At 40.6% G+C, this 17,917-nt stretch overlaps 2 protein-coding genes and 2 long non-coding RNA genes across 4 annotated transcripts; 3 read left to right on the top strand and 1 right to left on the bottom strand.

Annotated features, from left to right (window-relative positions):
- The first annotated feature begins 8 nt into the window (after positions 1-8).
- Positions 9-3,294, top strand: mrpl55 (mitochondrial ribosomal protein L55). Its single transcript, XM_030133076.1, has 3 exons — positions 9-155; positions 2,251-2,470; positions 2,982-3,294. The coding sequence occupies exons 1-3, from the start codon at positions 130-132 to the stop codon at positions 3,129-3,131; spliced, it is 396 nt and encodes a 131-aa protein (XP_029988936.1). The 5' UTR covers positions 9-129; the 3' UTR covers positions 3,132-3,294.
- LOC115418577 (uncharacterized) lies at positions 167-1,542 on the top strand. The gene is made up of 2 exons (XR_003935331.1): positions 167-623; positions 669-1,542. It is a non-coding gene; the product is annotated as an uncharacterized LOC115418577 (long non-coding RNA).
- Positions 3,295-5,211: 1,917 nt separating the features above from the next.
- On the top strand, positions 5,212-12,217 carry ndufa11 (NADH:ubiquinone oxidoreductase subunit A11). Its single transcript, XM_030133074.1, has 4 exons — positions 5,212-5,357; positions 8,429-8,521; positions 11,576-11,698; positions 12,038-12,217. Exons 1-4 carry the CDS (start codon positions 5,279-5,281, stop codon positions 12,148-12,150), a joined length of 408 nt encoding a protein of 135 aa, XP_029988934.1. The 5' UTR covers positions 5,212-5,278; the 3' UTR covers positions 12,151-12,217.
- LOC115418575 (uncharacterized) lies at positions 7,598-16,987 on the bottom strand. The gene is made up of 3 exons (XR_003935329.1): positions 16,977-16,987; positions 7,839-7,844; positions 7,598-7,709 (listed from the first exon to the last, which is right to left on the bottom strand). It is a non-coding gene; the product is annotated as an uncharacterized LOC115418575 (long non-coding RNA).
- Between the last annotated feature and the right edge of the window lie 930 nt (positions 16,988-17,917).

The following is a 17,917-nucleotide window of genomic DNA, read 5'->3' as shown; positions in this document are numbered from 1 at the left end:
TGTTTATTGTTTCACTACGACGCGTTTCCGGTGGAACTCTAATGCTCGACCTTGTGCTTCCTCTTACCCAGTCGTAATTTCATCTTCTCCGTTTGTGAGGTGAATTTTATCTGGGTTTGGATCCGGATCATGTCTTTACTGGAGCTGTTTTCAAGGTGAGTTCAGTTCAGGAGGTTCTACCTGTGTTTATGAAATATAAACCAGCTGAAGTTCAGGAGGTTCTACCTGTGTTTATGAAATATAAACCAGCTGAAGTTCAGGAGGTTCTACCTGTGTTTATGAAATAGAAAGCATCTGAAGTTCAGGAGGTTCTACCTGTGTTTATGAAATATAAACCAGCTGAAGTTCAGGAGGTTCTCCCTGTGTTTATGAAATATAAACCAGCTGAAGTTCAGGAGGTTCTACCTGTGTTTATGAAATATAAACCAGCTGAAGTTCAGGAGGTTCTACCTGTGTTTATGAAATAGAAAGCATCTGAAGTTCAGGAGGTTCTACCTGTGTTTATGAAATATAAACCAGCTGAAGTTCAGGAGGTTCTCCCTGTGTTTATGAAATATAAACCAGCTGAAGTTCAGGAGGTTCTACCTGTGTTTATGAAATAGAAAGCATCTGAAGTTCAGGAGGTTCTCCCTGTGTTTATGAAATATAAACCAGCTGAAGTTCAGGAGGTTCTACCTGTGTTTATGAAATAGAAAGCATCTGAAGTTCAGGAGGTTCTACCTGTGTTTATGAAATATAAACCAGCTGAAGTTCAGGAGGTTCTCCCTGTGTTTATGAAATATAAACCAGCTGAAGTTCAGGAGGTTCTACCTGTGTTTATGAAATATAAACCAGCTGAAGTTCAGGAGGTTCTCCCTGTGTTTATGAAATAGAAAGCATCTGAAGTTCAGGAGGTTCTACCTGTGTTTATGAAATATAAACCAGCTGAAGTTCAGGAGGTTCTCCCTGTGTTTATGAAATATAAACCAGCTGAAGTTCAGGAGGTTCTACCTGTGTTTATGAAATATAAACCAGCTGAAGTTCAGGAGGTTCTACCTGTGTTTATGAAATAGAAAGCATCTGAAGTTCAGGAGGTTCTACCTGTGTTTATGAAATATAAACCAGCTGAAGTTCAGGAGGTTCTACCTGTGTTTATGAAATAGAAAGCATCTGAAGTTCAGGAGGTTCTACCTGTGTTTATGAAATATAAACCAGCTGAAGTTCAGGAGGTTCTCCCTGTGTTTATGAAATATAAACCAGCTGAAGTTCAGGAGGTTCTACCTGTGTTTATGAAATAGAAAGCATCTGAAGTTCAGGAGGTTCTCCCTGTGTTTATGAAATATAAACCAGCTGAAGTTCAGGAGGTTCTACCTGTGTTTATGAAATAGAAAGCATCTGAAGTTCAGGAGGTTCTACCTGTGTTTATGAAATATAAACCAGCTGAAGTTCAGGAGGTTCTACCTGTGTTTATGAAATATAAACCAGCTGAAGTTCAGGAGGTTCTACCTGTGTTTATGAAATATAAACCAGCTGAAGTTCAGGAGGTTCTACCTGTGTTTATGAAATAGAAAGCATCTGAAAACAACAAACACAGCACTAAATGACAACAACAGTATTTGACATTATATTAAATTACAGCTCACTGATTTAAATAAATAGAATCCAAAAAAACAAAATACTACCTCCGTCTTTCTGAAGAGACACACATTTGTCAGGTACTTGGAGTTCATTGAACTTGATGATAACAAAGTTTATAAATTCAACATACAAACAAAATTACAGAATGCAAAATGGATTATTTTAAAATATAGTTTATAAGCAAATTTAACAACAGTTTAACTACTTTAAGATACTCTTAAAGTGACAGAAGACCAGATGACACTGCATGGATGGGTGGTTTGTTTCTTTGTGTGTGTGTGTGTGTGTGTGTGTGTGTGTGTTTGGTTGTTTGTTTCTTTGTGTGTTTTTCTTTGTTTTTGTCTTTATTTGTGTGTTTATTTATTTGTGTGTTTGTTGAGTGTGTGTTTGTTTATTTGTGTGTTTTTGTTTGTTTATTTGTGTGTTTGGTTGTTGATTTGTTTGTTTATTTGTGTGTTTGTTTGTTGATTTGTGTGTTTCTTTGTGTGTTTCTTTGTTAATTTATGTGTTTGTTTGTTTGTTTGTTTGTTTGTTTGTTTGCCAGTGTATCATTACTGTTTAGACTCACAGCTTTCTGTAGATTGACCCCTGGTTGTGTGTTTTCTTGTGATGCTGTGGTGCGTTCGAGGACAGGTGTGTAAACCCCGTCGTCAGACACAGCTGTCGTCGTCTTCCGCAGCTGAACTGTGGTCGCTCGTCGCTGCACACGCACACACCTCAGCTCAACTCCAACAGGACGTCGGTGGTTCGCTGTGGACGCCAGAGCTATGAGCGCCTGTTCCCAGTGACGCTGGTGCGCCCTGACGGATCCGCCATTCGAATCCGATATAAAGAACCCAGACGCATCCTCATGGTCAGTATGTCACATGACTGTGTTTCAAACAGATGGACTTTTAAAACAACTGGAAAATGTGTCAGAAAAGTCAAAGAATGGAGGTGTTGAAGTAGGCGGAGCTCAAAGGTCATGACCTCAGGGATGGGAAGGTCCACTGGTCTCACGGGTCCCACTTGGTCCTACAGGTCCTACTGGTCCAACAGGTTCCACTGGTCCCACTGATCCCACAGATCCCACTGGACCTGGTCCCACAGGTCCGACTGATCCTTCTGGTTCCTCAAATTCCACTGGTCCCCCAGGTCCCTCTGGTCTCACAGGTCCCACTGGTCCTACAGGTCCAACTGGTCCCACAGATCCCTCTGGTCCTAATGGTCCCTCTGATCTTACAGGTCCCTCTGGTCCCACTGGCCCTACAAGTCCTACAGGTCCCTCTGGTCCCACAGCTCCTTCCGGTCCTACTGGTCCTTCTGGTCCTACTGGTCCAACTTCTGCTCATGTTTAGTTTTGTGTTTTTTCGCTTTTTCTTCAGATGCCGGTTGATTTATCGACTCTGTCTGAGGAGGAGCGTCGAGATCGACAGAAGAAGAGAGAAGTGAAGAAAACGACAGAAGAGAAAGTAGTTTATTATGAAGACGACTTCAAAGCAGACAAATATAGACGCTTCTGGAAGAAGGACTAGTCTTTAGTATGTCAAACATGTTCCTACAAAGAAACCGTGGGAACTGAACTGAAGACGTCTGTCCTTCTACAGTCTGGACTTCAGTTCATGGACTTGTGTCTAATGTGTTGAAAATGTGCAGATTGATGCTGTTCACTGAATAAATACTTGTTCATAGATCTCACTTCTATAATTCCATCCCATAATCATCAAATATACAGAAGTAAACATCCAGTCCATCCATTTACTTCACTAATGCTGTTTAGACCCACATTACATCAGTCCATTGTTCCTGTTTTGTCAAATGTTTGAATATCAAATTGAATCCAAAGCAGCTTTGGTTTAGTTTCTAACCTTAGGCTCCACTATTATTATTATATATGATATATTATGTATTATATCTATTAGGAGCCCACAACAACTCAGTCAAACAGAAACATTTTTTGCCATAGATTTAACATTATTTACATTGTTTTGTATGAAGGGTGTTCACTTAACAACATTAATAATCTAAATGACCAAAAACAGTCACTGTCATTGACGGTGTGAGAAATGATAGGAAGTGGAAACTGGAAAGGAAGGAAACACACATTAACATTGGAGTTTCAGGAGAAGGAGGACGACTACAGGTCCGTCTGAAAAAATTAGAATACCATGAAAAAGTTCAATAATTTTTGTCACTCATTCCACAAAGGCAAACCCATACACTATACAGACTCATTAAACATAGAGTGAAATATTTCAAGCCTTATTTCTTGAAACTTTGATGTTTATATCTTACAGATAATGAAAACTCAAAATTCAGTGTCTCAGAAAATTAGAATATTACATAAAATCAATTAAAAAGGATATTTGAAACATAAATGTCAGTCTTCTGTTAAGCCTGTTCATTTGTATGAACTCAGTACTTGGTTGGTTCTACTTTTACATGAATTCCTGCATCAGTATGTGGTGTCATGGAGGGGATCAGCCTGTGGACCTGCTCAGGTGGAATGGAAGCCCAGGTTGGTTTGATAGAGTCCTTCAGCTCATCTCCATAGTACAGAAGATTAGCAGGAAAAAATAACAATAAAAATGATAACAAAATAAATAAGTAAAATAAAACAAATTATGGAGGACTGAACCTGCCATATTGAAAAATATATACAGAAACATAAAAATGGCTTGATAAATTCATTTCCGTACCATTTATTTATTTATTTTGTCCTTATTTATATTTTTCCTTATTTTATTTTTATCCCTGCATTTATTTCTGCATTGCTTTTTATTTACATTTTCTTTATCTCTTCTTATTTACTTCTACATATCTTATATTTCATCTGACATCTTAATTTATTCATATTTTTTTAATTCATTGTCATATTTATCTCTTCAGTATTCCCCTTTTGCATTTTCTTCCTCTATTTACCGCTGGGTTAGGGTTAGGTCCGGGTCCCGTCAGTCTTGGTTCAGATTGCAGTAGTCTGATCTGGATCACTGATCTAATGTGACCCCCATGGATCCCCTGATTCTAATATACCTGCATCTGGATCACCAGTGTTCCGTGGCCCCAGAGGTCGGTCTGTGAAGCAAACCTAAACCCTCTGTCAGTTCCTACATCTGGACCAAACAGTGCAGTCTTAAGTGACTGTAGGATTTCTGCAGCAGGAACTCTACTGGTTTTCAAACAACACACCTTCATGTCCCTCTACGGAGACCACAAACACTACAGTCCCCCAATACAAATGAACCAATAGGAGAAGAGCTGACCTAAGGACACGCCTTTAAAGACCGCCCCCCTCATTAGCCTAATGAGGCATAAAAGCATACAGAAATAGAAAAAGGACAAGCAGAAATAAATACAGGAAGAAAATACAAAAGGGAATACTGTGGAAAATGTAAATAGAAGGCAACACAGAAATAAATGCAGGGATAAAAAATTAAATTAGGACAAAATAGATAAATAAATGCTACGGAAATGAATTTATCAAGCCATTTTTATATTTCTGTATAGATTTTTCAATATGGCAGGTTCAGTCCTCCATACTGTACCACCTCCAGTCCGGTAGGTGGCGGTAGTGCACAGGTTAAGTGGAGTGCCGGCCGCCAGTCAAAACCAAAGAAGAAGAAGAACGCGTCCTCGCGAGCTTTTCCTCCCTGGTGTTGTTGCCCTTGGTCCAGTTACCGTCATGGGGTACTGGGATGAACCAGAGGGCGCCGGCTGCGTCCAAAAAACATGGATCACTACAAAACTGGGCACGGCCGTGGGTGAGTGGGAATAACAACAACAAAACACACACACAGACACACACCCCTGCCCTTCACTGGGCTCGTGCACACACGGTAGTTAGACAAGCTGTGTCTTGACCTAGCATACTAGCTAATGCTAACGCTGTGTCTGTGAGACTACGGTAGGGTCTCCTATGAACTGAGGATCTAGATCAGGGCTGTCCAACCCTGGTCCTCCAGATCTACAGTCCAACCCTGGTCCTCCAGATCTACAGTCCAACCCTGGTCCTCCAGATCTACAGTCCAACCCTGGTCCTCCAGATCTACAGTCCAACCCTGGTCCTCCAGATCTACAGTCCTGCATGTTTCAGATGTATCCCTCTTCCAACACATCTGACTTAAATGATAAGCCCATCATCAAGCTCTGCAGAAGAATGAGAACGACTGTCAGATGGACTGGAAGAGGAAACATCTGAAACAGGGTTAGGGTTAGAGGAAAGGAGATCTGGAGGACCAGGGTTGGACAGTCCTGGTCTAGATGAAGTCTCCGGGTTAGGGTTACTTTATCCACTGTAACATGTTTGTCCTTTATTCAGTCAGTATTTGTGGGACTCCTTAAACCCAATGACAGTAGTGGTTCTGGTCCGGTCCAATAACGACTCCCTTAAGTTTATTCTTCTGTCATTCGGTTTCTTCTTCTGTCAAGACAGAGCTGTTAGGGTTGGACCTACATTTTTATCCCAGTGAATATTTGCTTGTTTATCTGTAGAAAAGTCTGTCATTAATATTTCTTTATCATTTCATCACTTTCAGCTCAGTAACAGAATACATTTATTCTGTGTCCTCCAGGTTTTAGGAACATGTTGGACAGTTTAGACCAGTTCAAACAGTTTCACTGATCTGCCCAGCAGCTTTGTTTAATGATGATAATAATGATAATCATACTACTACTACTACTACCACCACTACTAATAATAATAATAATAAAAATAAGAAGAATAGTAATACTACTAATAATAAAAATAATAGTAATACTACTAATACTGATACTAATACTACTACTGCTAATAATACTAACTCTAATACTGATAATATTACTGGTGATGGTGGGGGCCTGTAAACTGGGTCATGCTGCAGTTATGGTTCAATAACATATTTCCATCTGAAACACATTTATCACTGCACTAGTTAATGGAGGAGGTTTACCTGTTAACTTAGTTAAATTCAGATGGGGTGGTCAGGTTGTGTAATACTGTCCTGGTTTAATAGAACAGCTTTGTTCTCAAATGATGGATTCATACTAATGTGAAAAAATGTGTAAAAAAAAAAAAATAATAATAATAATAACAGTAGAATTACATGAAAATGTTTACATTTACAATCTGTCCTTTGTAACAAACAAAAAGTGTGAATAATCTGAACAAATATGAACAACCTGAAATGTGTAATTGTACCAATATTCTGTCTGTTTTTAAAAGTCCTGTACGGATAATGTGTTTACAGTAGATTACAGCAACACCTTCGGTCTGAATCCTTGGTGTTTTTAAGGTTCACAGACTCCGTTTCCCATGAGCACTAGCTCCTACTGTCATAAGGGCAGAACTGTGTCCAAGGCGTTTTGAAGTTAATGACTGAAGAGTGGATCCTCTTTCCAACTGTGCACTTCTTTTTTCCACACAGTAACTTTCAGGTGCAAAGTGATGTTTGAAACGAGACAACAAACAAACTTCATAAAGTCCGTTTGTGTCGTAGTTTAGTAACTGGAGTGAAAACCAAAGTGAAACCAAACTGTTAGTGCGACTCCTGCTTCTATGTCTGTTTTCCTCTGGAGCGCCTCAGTGTTCCTCACAGACCGCTGTTTCACACGTGTCCCAATAATCTCCATTTGCTGTAGCTTTAACCCACAGTATTCAGTCCTTTTCCTAAATGCCTTCAGTCCTTCTTCTTCTTCCTCATTGTGCATTAGTTCAGTCCAGCTCTAGCTGCTTCAGCCTTCTGCATTCACAGTATTCTACTGGTAGAATGGTCTTGTTCCTGAAGGACAGTTTCGTATCCAGGCCCCGGCATGAACATTCAACTCCATCCAGAACCATTTCAGTGGGACCTTCCAAAGCCCTTAGTTTGGACTGAACCAATGCTCCAAATCCAACAGATGAGCCCCGTCACAGAGCTAGCCCTGTGGCTAACACACAAGTGTTTACCAAGTGTTGGACTGAGCTACCAACAGACACTAGAGTCCGATCCAATGTTCCAATGCATCTGTGTGAAGAACAGAAGCATTCTATACCTGTGGAGAAGGAAGAGGGACAACTGCAGCTCTGCTTTCATTCCTTTAACTCTATCCTTAGTTCTATCCATGGGTTCAATGCACAGGTTTCCCTCTGTTTCAGTCTGGGCTCGTTCACTCTACCCTTTAGTTTTCTGTTTCTTTCTGCCAGTCCAGCTCCAGTTCCAGTGTCCACCATTACAACTAAACAAATCCAACTAATCCCTTTGTTTAGGAAAAAGGACAGATCTGACTCCTCACTCATTCATCTTACTTCTTTCCACTAAACTCTGCCGGTTGGTGTGTTGTTGTCATAGTGACATAAGTCTGCTGTAAATCAGTCCAGTCTGGTCCGACCAGGGAAGATGGAAATAGCATTTGGAAATAACCTTTTTAGGTGAAGATAATCTCATTTTAAACTGTGGACTACAGTCAGACATATATATAAAAATGAGACTTTTTACAGATCACAGATAAAGTCTGGACAGGACCTTTAACTGTTGTGTGTTTGTATTCACTGTGATCTGTACGTGGAAATGCACATGTGTAAATGTTAAACTGAGGCAGAATATTGGTAAAATTGCCGTTTTCATAAGACATTTCAGGTTGTTCATGTCATTCAGATTTTTAAGGAAACTTCTAAACACTTTCCTAATGTAATTGGACCTTTTTCACTCTTATTATTGTACTGGTTTGGCCTACTTCAGCTCATATGTAGAACTGGACTAACCTGAGTTTGACAGTCCTGGTCTGCACTGATCAAATACCCTAATTCAGACACTGCTCTGATGAGCTGATGGTGTATATTCTACTAATGATAGGCGTGTGTTTGTTTTGTTTTCAGGCCTGGTCGCTTCAGCCTATCACACAGTGGCATTCCAGCCTGATTCAGCTTTGACGGCTCTACAGAGGGCAACCAACACCACGGTGACCATGGGTAAGCACCGACATTTAACACCAAGAACAGACCTGTGGGTAAGCACCGACATTTAACACCAACTACAGACCTGTGGGTAAGCACCGACATTTAACACCAAGAACAGACCTGTGGGTAAACACTGACATTTAACACCAAGAACAGACCTGTGGGTAAGCACCGACATTTAACACCAAGAACAGACCTGTGGGTAAGCACCGACATTTAACACCAAGAACAGACCTGTGGGTAAACACCGACATTTAACACCAACTACAGACCTGTGGGTAAGCACCGACATTTAACACCAAGAACAGACCTGTGGGTAAACACCGACATTTAACACCAAGAACAGACCCATAGTTAACCACTGACATTTAACACCAACTACAGACCTGTGGGTAAACACTGACATTTAACACCAATTACAGACCTGTGGGTAAGCACCGATATTTAACACCAAGAACAGACCTGTGGGTAAGCACCGACATTTAACACCAAGAACAGACCCATAGTTAACCACTGACATTTAACACCAACTACAGACCTGTGGGTAAACACTGACATTTAACACCAAGAACAGACCTGTGGGTAAGCACCGACATTTAACACCAAGAACAGACCCATAGTTAACCACTGACATTTAACACCAACTACAGACCTGTGGGTAAACACTGACATTTAACACCAAGAACAGACCTGTGGGTAAGCACTGACATTTAACACCAAGAACAGACCTGTGGGTAAGCACTGACATTTAACACCAAGAACAGACCTGTGGGTAAGCACTGACATTTAACACCAAGAACAGACCTGTGGGTAAGCACTGACATTTAACACCAAGAACAGACCTGTGGGTAAACACCGACATTTAACACCAAGAACAGACCTGTGGGTAAACACCGACATTTAACACCAAGAACAGACCCATAGTTAACCACTGACATTTAACACCAACTACAGACCTGTGGGTAAACACTGACATTTAACACCAACTACAGACCTGTGGGTAAACACTGACATTTAACACCAAGAACAGACCTGTGGGTAAACACTGACATTTAACACCAACTACAGACCTGTGGGTAAACACTGACATTTAACACCAAGAACAGACCTGTGGGTAAGCACCGACATTTAACACCAAGAACAGACCTGTGGGTAAGCACTGACATTTAACACCAAGAACAGACCCATAGTTAACCACTGACATTTAACACCAACTACAGACCTGTGGGTAAACACTGACATTTAACACCAACTACAGACCTGTGGGTAAACACTGACATTTAACACCAACTACAGACCTGTGGGTAAACATTGACATTTAACACCAAGAACAGACCTGTGGGTAAGCACCGACATTTAACACCAAGAACAGACCTGTGGGTAAGCACCGACATTTAACACCAAGAACAGACCTGTGGGTAAACACTGACATTTAACACCAAGAACAGACCTGTGGGTAAGCACTGACATTTAACACCAAGAACAGACCTGTGGGTAAACACTGACATTTAACACCAAGAACAGACCTGTGGGTAAGCACTGACATTTAACACCAAGAACAGACCTGTGGGTAAGCACTGACATTTAACACTAACTACAGACCTGTGGGTAAACACTGACATTTAACACTAACTACAGACCTGTGGGTAAGCACTGACATTTAACACCAAGAACAGACCTGTGGGTAAACACTGACATTTAACACTAACTACAGACCTGTGGGTAAACACTGACATTTAACACCAAGAACAGACCTGTGGGTAAACACTGACATTTAACACTAACTACAGACCTGTGGGTAAACACTGACATTTAACACTAACTACAGACCTGTGGGTAAACACTGACATTTAACACTAACTACAGACCTGTGGGTAAGCACTGACATTTAACACCAACTACAGACCTGTGGGTAAACACTGACATTTAACACCAAGAACAGACCTGTGGGTAAACACTGACATTTAACACTAACTACAGACCTGTGGGTAAACACTGACATTTAACACCAAGAACAGACCTGTGGGTAAACACTGACATTTAACACTAACTACAGACCTGTGGGTAAGCACTGACATTTAACACCAAGAACAGACCTGTGGGTAAACACTGACATTTAACACTAACTACAGACCTGTGGGTAAGCACTGACATTTAACACCAACTACAGACCTGTGGGTAAGCACCGACATTTAACACCAACTACAGACCTGTGGGTAAACACTGACATTTAACACCAAGAACAGACCTGTGGGTAAACACTGACATTTAACACTAACTACAGACCTGTGGGTAAACACTGACATTTAACACCAAGAACAGACCTGTGGGTAAACACTGACATTTAACACTAACTACAGACCTGTGGGTAAGCACTGACATTTAACACCAAGAACAGACCTGTGGGTAAACACTGACATTTAACACTAACTACAGACCTGTGGGTAAGCACTGACATTTAACACCAACTACAGACCTGTGGGTAAACACTGACATTTAACACTAACTACAGACCTGTGGGTAAACACTGACATTTAACACCAACTACAGACCTGTGGGTAAACACTGACATTTAACACCAAGAACAGACCTGTGGGTAAACACTGACATTTAACACTAACTACAGACCTGTGGGTAAACACTGACATTTAACACCAAGAACAGACCTGTGGGTAAACACTGACATTTAACACTAACTACAGACCTGTGGGTAAATGTTTTGATGAATGAAAACAAACACAAAATCATGGTTCATCCACTTTTCTATATTTGAATCCACTGAACGCTACAGTGTTTCTGTCAAGTCCATCATGTACAAACACATATGAAGCAGTATTTTAGATCACAGGGTTAGGGTTAAACAGACCTGTAGGATGGGTAGAATGTCCACCTTGGGGGGGATTTTCTTGAACTGAGTGTCTCATTAACTTAGTCCCACTAATGTGTCTGCAATTAAAAAAAAAAAAAAGCTTGACTTCATTTGGTTTATCAAACGTGTGTGTGTGTGTGTGTGTGTGTGTGTGTGTGTGTGTGTGTGTGTGTGTGTGTGTGTGTGTGTTGGATCAGCCACCATGGGGGCGGTCTTTGGGATGGTCACATGCCTCAGTGCTCAAGCTCGAGAAGCTCCAGATGATCCACTCAACTATTTCATCGGAGGCTGCACCTCTGGAATCTTTCTGGGAGCCAGGAGTAAGTATCCATGGTAACGGAGTCCAACTGATGTGTTTACACACACACCTGCACAGAATGGAATAGAATGGAATAGAATAGAATAGAATCAACCAGTCGTCCTGTGGATGGTCCACAGCTGTGAGGTGCATGGATTATCAGTGTTCGCTAACACACATTCACACAGATTTAAAACAGTATTAGACACAAACAGACCTTTCGTGAACACAGAAACAGACTGAGATCTGAGTTCAACTAATGAAGAATGGAACAAAAACAGAAGTGTGTGTTTATATTTGTGTTCAGTGTAAATATAAGTGACTGAATAGTGTGTGTGTGTGTGTGTGTGTGTGCGCTCAGCCCACAGTGCTATGACGGGTACCACTGCGTGTCTGGGTCTGGGAACTCTGGCGTTCTTAACGAAGGTTGGAAAGATGGAAGGATGGAAAGTGGCTGGACCTCCGAAACTATGAAGAGGAAACCGACCGGATGATGGAGTCAAACATTTATTCATGTAATAAAATATGAGTGAAAACCACAGCATAATGTTGAGTTATTTTCAGGAATAGATGAAGTATCACACACACACATATATAAATCTACATATATATATACCCACACACATGTATGTGTGTGTGTGTGTGTGTGTATATATATATATATATATATATATATATATATAGAGAGAGAGAGAGAGAGAGAGAGAGAGAGAGAGAGAGAGAGAGAGAGAGAGAGAGAGAGAGAGAGAGAGAGAGAGAGAGAGAGAGAGCGATATATAGATATAGACACACATGCACGAGTCATTCTACTGAATTGGTTCAAATTCAGTTGGAAATTGTTTGAACTTTGGTGTTTTGGAAAAACTTTGACCGTATCCATGTTGCACCAGATCTAAGGAACACATTTTTAGTAAAAGTACAGTCAGTTTTCATCTTGTATTTTCATACGTTATTGGAATAAATTTGCTCTCCCTAAATTTGCAACTACCAATACATAAAATTACCTTTAGAATTAAGATAATATTAATCTCTTAATATTTTTTCCATTCTCCCATGTACAGGCTACTTTTAAGAATTAATGTTGGTGGTTTCCACAATTAAATAAATTAAAATTAATATTTGAATGTATTTTGTTGTGTTGAATTTTTATGATACATCAAAATCAAAACACTATTTCTTGTAAAATGTCTAAATTAGATTATATTGATTTCACCATTAATGATAGTTGAAATTACACATCCACCTAAACAATCATTATTATAAAATATTGGTTGATAATTCATTATCTTTTATTTTTGACAAAACAACAGGTGTTTCAGTAGTGACCTTAAGTTAATACTATATGGTCACTATGGCAACAGTACAACAACTCTGAACTGTTTTCATTAAATATTCACTGAACATGCATTGTGTTGGAAACAGAATAAACACATGATCAACAGAATATGGTCATTCATTATAAAAGACAACAACTGGTCTGATTTTCTGTTTGCACTTTTTATTAGTACTTTATTTTACCAGGTACAATCAGCTGATAACAGCTACTCATTTACAATGAAGACCTGGAGCCTGTTGCACAAAACTAGGATAAGGGATTAAGCTGGGATATGTTGGTTATCCTGGCTCAACTTATCCTTGATCCGGTTGCACAAAAGCAGGATAGGGGAAAGCAGGATATGTTTTGATATAAGTTACCATGGAGATTTATTCTGTGGAGTTAACCTGCTCCAGACCAGGCTAAATTCCAGGATTTATTTAACCTCATCCCTTACCTCAGTCAACAGTCACCACAAACGGAAACCAATAGTTCTTCCACTGCCCACTACACAGTGGAAACACATACACTAGACCCAGTGTCAGTATATAAACATTTGTGATTATTAATTTCAATAATTTTACATAAATGACGATTTTAGATGATTTTGCAATCATTAGATCAGTTCAGTTCAATCATGTTCATTCAGACATTTCAAACATTATTACATCTGCCAGGAGGTATTGTGATCGTTTAGTTTTGTGTGTGTGTTTGTTAACAAGATAACTCAAAAAGTTATGGATGGATTTTCATGAAATTTTCAGGAAATGTACTGGCACAAGGAACAAATGATTACATTTTGGTGGTGATCGGAGGGGGCACGGGGGTCCACTGATCTGCCTTGGCGGAGGTCTGCGCTCTCCGAGTGCTTTTCTTGTTCATTTATACAGATACAATGTTTAAAACCTAAAGAGTCTGTAAAGGAACAGACTGAAGCCCAAGTTTATTCTGCCAACCCCGCCCCCCCCCCCCCCCATTTATATCACCAATCAAAATGAAATAAAATAGACACCAATGTCTTTAGTAACAATAGCAACAACAACAAACTAAACAGTTCATTAGTTTGAGTGGAAAAATGAACATTCACATTCTTCATATATTTTCATGACCTTTCTTTTAAACCTAAATCCCGTTGTACAGTCTTTGAAGTCAGGATTTAACTTGTTCCAAACATTTCCTCCAACGCACAGACTAAATGTGTTCATATTTGTTCGAACATAGGTTTTTTGAACATGACTTCCTCTGAAATTAGAAACTCTTCCCTGTATTTTAAACAATCTCTGACTATGAACAGGCAACAGATTTTTTATTTTGAACATAAATTGTATTGTTTTAAAGTGGACTAAGTCACTAAACCTTAAAACTTTTAATTTGATCATAAACTGATGTGTGTGTTCCCTGTAAGACACTTTATTGATCAGTGGTATTGGCCTTTTCTGAATAATGTTGACTGGATTTGTATTAGTTCAGTCAGTATTCACCCACACCTCCATACACTACAACATAAAACAACTGCACTTCTTTTGTATAGTTATTCCAGGGAATCTGATTACATTGACCCTTTCAGTCTGTGTATTATTTATACTTAGATAACTGACAGTTTCCCATAGACTACATATGTCATAGAAATATAAATACACAAAGAGTAACATGATGTTCCTTTATTGAATAAGGATCAATCACAGCAAGTAAAACCATCAGCTCCTTTAAAACTGAAGTCACACAGTGACTGTACAAGAGAGAAAGAACAGAACCAAAGCATATGATAGAAAAGAAGAATAAATACACATTTAAAGGTAGAATACAGCACACATGTCTGCACACTGAAAGAAATATACGTCTGTACACTGAAAGAAATACACGTCTGCACACTGAAAGAAATACACGTCTGTACACTGAAAGAAATACACGTCTGCACACTGAAAGAAATACACGTCTGCACACTGAAAGAAATGCAAGACAAATCCATACGTAACAAATGAATGGATGCAGTAGCCTCCTGCAACACAGTACACACAGTATACATAAAGTATATACACAGTACACACAGTATACATACAGTATACACACAGTATGTAACAGAAAACATCAAAACAGGCCAAGTCAATCTAAATTGAATAAAAAAAACAACAACAAATTCCTCTGCCCCTGCAGGACATATTTAACTTAAATCATGCATGCGAACTAAAATAATTGAACACATATTGGTCCCTGATCAGCTGACCAGCTGACCACTGCGGTCATCAGGGAAGATGGCAGGATTGTCTCAGTCCATGTGTAATGCCCTCTGGGGGAGGGGGGGGCTCCCTTCCTCAGGCCACATTGTGGAGGACAGTACAGGCCACAGTGATGTCACATGACCTCAAAGGGCTGACCCTTAGGTGGTGAAGACAGTGAAAGTGTTCCTTCAGGAGGTCAAAGGTCATTTGGATCCTGGTCCTTGTCCTGGCATGGACATGACTGTAGGCCTGCTGTGCTTCCTGGGGGTCTGTGTATGGTGTCAGGAGAAAAGGCTGGTAGGTAGACCCCCTGTCCCCCAGAAACACACCCAGCAATTCATCTGTCAACACAAAACCTCAGCATCACAACCTCAGAAATACAGCGACATTGTGGACACAGATCTGATGGAAACAGTGGTTATTAACTGTCTTAAAAACAGAAATGAAAAAACAACCCCCCCCCCCCCCCCCCTGTAATTTCTCAGGTGAACTCTCCCAGACCTGGTGCAAACTGCACATGTGCATGAGTGACAGAGACAGCGGAGCTGAATGACAGAATCAGACAGGTGTAGAACTGAGCATCCAGGTAAAGGTTGGAGAGTTTATCACCATGAAAAGGCCTTCCAAGGCCTTAGCTGCACAGTTTAGATGAGGAGAGGAGGCAGAAAAGTAATCCAATTACAGAGGTATGGAACTTTTTATAAGGCTAAAAAAAACTTTTGACGTTACTAGCAACAGCTAGCTGAATTGAAATGAAGCAAAGTTGATGAATAATGGTACTGTAGGTGATTAAGATATGAGATATCTGCTAAGGTGTGGTTTACTGCTGCTGAACTGGGTCATATATGTTTATATATAGTTTATATAGATGTATGTTTCTATATGGTTTCTATATGGTTCATATATGTTTCTATCTGGTTTATATATGTTTCTATCTGGTTTATATATGTTTATATATGGGGGGGGCTAGAACCGGCCCTGACCCCCCTGGCTGTACATTCAAACTGTGTTTTCCTTACAGTCTATGAAGAAGAACAGCTGTGTCATTCACTGTCATCTGTGTCTGCACAGACAAGTCGACATTTCAGCCAATAAGAGCTGAACTTTGAATCAGAGAAACCACCCTAACCCTCTAACCTGTTCTATGGGACCCTAACCCTCTAACCTGTTCTATAGGACCCTAACCCTCTAACCTGTTCTATAGGACCCTAACCCTCTAACCTGTTCTATAGGACCCTAACCCTCTAACCTGCTTTATCGGACCCTAACCCTCTAACCTGTTCTATAGGACCCTAACCCTCTAACCTGTTCTATAGGACCCTAACCCTCCAACCTGTTCTATAGGACCCTAACCCTCTAACCTGCTTTATCGGACCCTAACCCTCTAACCTGTTCTATAGGACCCTAACCCTCTAACCTGTTCTATAGGACCCTAACCCTCTAACCTGCTTTATCGGACCCTAACCCTCTAACCTGTTCTATAGGACCCTAACCCTCTAACCTGCTCCTAGGACCCTAACCCTCTAACCTGCTCTATAGGACCCTAACCCTCTAACCTGTTCTATAGGACCCTAACCCTCTAACCTGCTCTATAGGACCCTAACCCTCTAACCTGCTTTATCGGACCCTAACCCTCTAACCTGTTCTATAGGACCCTAACCCTCCAACCTGTTCTATAGGACCCTAACCCTCTAACCTGCTTTATCGGACCCTAACCCTCTAACCTGTTCTATAGGACCCTAACCCTCTAACCTGCTCTATAGGACTCTAACCCTCTAACCTGTTCTATAGGACCCTAACCCTCTAACCTGCTTTATCGGACCCTAACCCTCTAACCTGTTCTATAGGACCCTAACCCTCTAACCTGTTCTATAGGACCCTAACCCTCTAACCTGCTTTATAGGACCCTAACCCTCTAACCTGTTCTATAGGACCCTAACCCTCTAACCTGTTCTATAGGACCCTAACCCTCTAACCTGTTCTATAGGACCCTAACCCTCTAACCTGTTCTATAGGACCCTAACCCTCTAACCTGTTCTATAGGACCCTAACCCTCTAACCTGCTTTATCGGACCCTAACCCTCTAACCTGTTCTATAGGACCCTAACCCTCTAACCTGTTCTATGGGACCCTAACCCTCTAACCTGCTTTATCGGACCCTAACCCTCTAACCTGTTCTATAGGACCCTAACCCTCTAACCTGTTCTATGGGACCCTAACCCTCTAACCTGTTCTATGGGACCCTAACCCTCTAACCTGTTCTATGGGACCCTAACCCTCTAACCTGCTCGTCGTAACTCTCTTCATAGGGCTCTGTAGTAAACTGACTTCGTGTTACCATAGTGTTTCAGTAGTCCTTCCACTGCAGCGCCCCCACATGGATGAGCTGATACTACTGCACAGGTACCAGGAAAACACAGATGGGTTTAAGTATACAATGAAATATAATAAATACAAACCATCAACAATGTACTCATGTTAAACAAACAGTATCAGCTCAAATGATCCAAACACACACACACACACACACACGCACACATACACACACACACACACACACATGCACACATACACACACATGCACACATACACACACACACACACACATGCACACATACACACACACACACACATGCACACATACACACACACACACACGCACACACACACACACACACACACATATGCGCACGCACGCACACACACA

Source organism: Sphaeramia orbicularis, chromosome 4, assembly GCF_902148855.1.
Source record: "Sphaeramia orbicularis chromosome 4, fSphaOr1.1, whole genome shotgun sequence".
Lineage (NCBI taxonomy): Eukaryota > Metazoa > Chordata > Actinopteri > Kurtiformes > Apogonidae > Sphaeramia > Sphaeramia orbicularis.
The sequence above is the reverse complement of the archived record's forward strand: the minus strand, read 5'-3'. Positions and strand labels throughout refer to the sequence as shown.